Source organism: Coregonus lavaretus (genome assembly GCF_964263955.1).
Source record: "Coregonus lavaretus genome assembly, chromosome: 16".
Taxonomy (NCBI): Eukaryota; Metazoa; Chordata; class Actinopteri; order Salmoniformes; family Salmonidae; genus Coregonus; species Coregonus lavaretus.
Genome location: NC_140003.1, coordinates 32,854,178 through 32,857,163, shown reverse-complemented (window position 1 = coordinate 32,857,163; position 2,986 = coordinate 32,854,178). Strand labels below are relative to the sequence as shown.

The 2,986-nt window shown below is 43.0% G+C and overlaps 1 protein-coding gene across 1 annotated transcript; it reads left to right on the top strand.

Moving 5' to 3' along the window:
- Window positions 1–1,615: 1,615 nt before the first annotated feature.
- LOC311143798 (zona pellucida-like domain-containing protein 1) lies at window positions 1,616–2,755 on the top strand (the record flags this gene model as incomplete). Its single annotated transcript, XM_084179679.1, has 1 exon — window positions 1,616–2,755. One exon carries the CDS (start codon window positions 1,616–1,618, stop codon window positions 2,753–2,755), a length of 1,140 nt encoding a protein of 379 aa, XP_084035805.1.
- Window positions 2,756–2,986: the final 231 nt, after the last annotated feature.

Sequence of the window (2,986 nt, the reverse complement as noted above, 5' to 3'; positions counted from 1 at the left end):
GAAGGTTCTCCCATCTCCACAGAGGAACTCTAGAGCTCTGTCAGAGTGACCATCAGGTTCTTTGTCACCTCCCTGACCAAGGCCCTTCTCCCCTGATTGCTCAGTTTGGCTGGGTGGCCAGCTCTAGGAAGAATCTTGGTGGTTCCAAACATCTTCCATTTAAGAATGATGGAGGCCACTGTGTTCTTGAGGACCTTAAAGGCTGCAGAAATGTTTTGGTACCCTTCCCCAGATCTGTGCCTCGACACAATCCTGTCTCGGAGCTCTACAGACAATTCCTTCAACCTCATGGCTTGGTTTTTGCTCTGACATGCACTATCAACTGTGGGACCTTATATAGACAGGTGTGTGCCTTTCCAAATCATGTCCAATCAATTGAATTTACCACAGGTGGACTCCAATCAAGTTGTACAAACATCTCAAGGATGATCAATGGAAACAGGATGTACCTGAGCTCAATTTCGAGTCTCAAAGCAAAGGGTCTGAATACTTATAAGGTATTTCAGTTTCTTATTTTTAATACATTTGCAAAAAGCTCTAAAAACTTTTTTCGCTTTTTCATTATGGGGTATTGTGTGTAGATTGCTGAGGATCTTTAAAAAAAAATCTATTTTAGAATGAAGCTGAAACATAACAAAATGTGGAAAAAGTCAAGGGGTCTGAATACTTTCTGAAGGCACTGTATAATACACGACATTAGATATTATATCAAAGGCTTTGCGCACCTCCGTTTTTATTATTTATAATACACATTTTAAAATCACACAAAGTGAAATAAAATAAAATAAAGAGATGTCTACTTCTGTAACATGGCCCAAACTATGGGGCATAATACAACAAAACATTATCCTATAACCAGAGGATGGGCTGGGCACTTTGTAAAGCAGAAGGTCATTAGAACAGAGATGGAAAGTAGGCCTACAGTACATGCGTTCCATGGGGATTATTTTTTTATTTGGCCCAAAAAGTTGCCCCAATTGCTTCCATTGACCTTTGCTTAGCGTTCACATGCGAGTTAAGTATTGGGCTCAGAGTCAAGACAATAGCAACTGTAAATTATCTTACAAACAAAGCAGTTGACCTTTCCTTTGTCAAACCATAATTATAGTTGAATGATCTTCTGGGCCATAGTGTGCTTTCCTTTGACCACATTTGGGTCATGTGAAAGGCCAACAGGGTATTGTTGGGAGGTGAAAATCATATTATGAGGCCATCAAAGGCTGCGTTCACAAAGGATTCAACACTTACTCCTTGAAACATCATTTGAACAGGGCAAGGGAACCTATTTTTTTAAGAACATTCACAAAAGAAACAGGCCATTGCCTCTGCTTCATTTCTGAACTAAAAGGTGTGTTCGGTTTCATGAATTGCCCTTAGGTATGGTGCGTAGCACCCTCAACACAATGGAAATGTTTGAATACGTAGAGCAACACTGACCTTGTTTCTGTCCAATCCCAAGAAGGAGACCTGGCTATAAAAGCACCTCCATACATCTCAACCTAATCAAAAAGCTGGAAACAAGCCAACAAAGGAAACATTTTAGTTACCCAGTCAAGATATGAACACAGTAAGGAATGAAAAAATGCATCTTCTCAGCTTTGTCCTTTTGGCCATGATGGTCGCAAAGAGCAGTCAACTACAATTAAGTGACTGCGAAACAAACTTAAGACGCCCAGAATACACTGACATCTCAGTAACTTGTGGCACCAAATCTATTGGCCTTGCTGTCCTCATCTGCCCTGCCATTTACACTGGTTACAATGAGTCCCTGCTTCTCCTCAACAACATCATGAATGACCCAGCCTGCAAGGGAACCCTGGATGAAAGTGTGACTCCACCGCTCTTGAGGTTTGAATTCCCCCTCAACACGACCAATTCTTGTGGCAGCCTCTTCAGGACAACCAGCGCTCCAGGCATAGGGATATTTTCTGACTTCTCCAACATCCAGACAGTCAACATCAGCGGTGTGATCCGATCATATGATCCCACCACGGGGACAGTAACTTACAACACTGAGCTGAAGTATTTTTACTCCTGTGCCTACTCCCTAGAGTACCTTATCAACAACACCCAGATTGATACGTCGGCATCCTCCATTGCAGTGAAGGACAACAATGGTAGTTTCATCAGCACTTTGAGCATAAATCTCTTCAGTAATGTCAATTTCACTTTACCCTTGGTCATTCCAGAACAGGGTCTTGAGCTGAGGACTGACGTCTTTGCCCAAGTCAAGGCCACCAACCTGACCTCCCAATACCATGTTCTCCTGGACCGATGCTACGCCTCCATTTCGCCTCTACCCAACAGTGACAACACTTTCTTCAACCTGTTTGTCCCTTGCAACACTGACCCACTGACCATCATCCATGAGAACGGAAAGAGTCAACGCGCCCACTTCTCCTTCCCGGCCTTCCGCTTCATGAAGCAGCAGAATGAGATGAAGTCCACCTACTTTCTCCACTGCATCACCCGTCTCTGTGAGAAGAGCACCTGCAGTGTGTTCATGCAATGTAACAACAGGAGGAGAAGGGGTGTTGTTCCTGCTACCGAAGATGCAGTAACAGAGTCCAAAACCATCAGCTCCCCTCCTATCACCATCAGAGCAGAGAGCATTGCAGCATTAAAAGATCAGCAGACTGCCAACAACAATTCAGACACTTCTACAGGTCTTGGTGTGGCAGTGTGTATCCTGGCCTTCGCCTGTATCATTGTCATTATTATGGCAGCCGTCTTCTACAGGAGACTGAACCATTAAAGGGTAGACCGTTCGACGGCACTGTCCCTTTAAATAGTGTGTTCACCTGCTGGTCTCACTACTGTGGTGGAGGACTGATCTCATCTTATCATGCATTTTTCACGTTTGTTTACCTTTGGCAATAGCGAGATCTTGTTTTTGTATTTGTTATCTGTCAGTCATAGCAATAATTGTGTGTATACTAAAGAATAAACAATGCATCTTTTAGAAAGTTTATGTGAAGATACTATT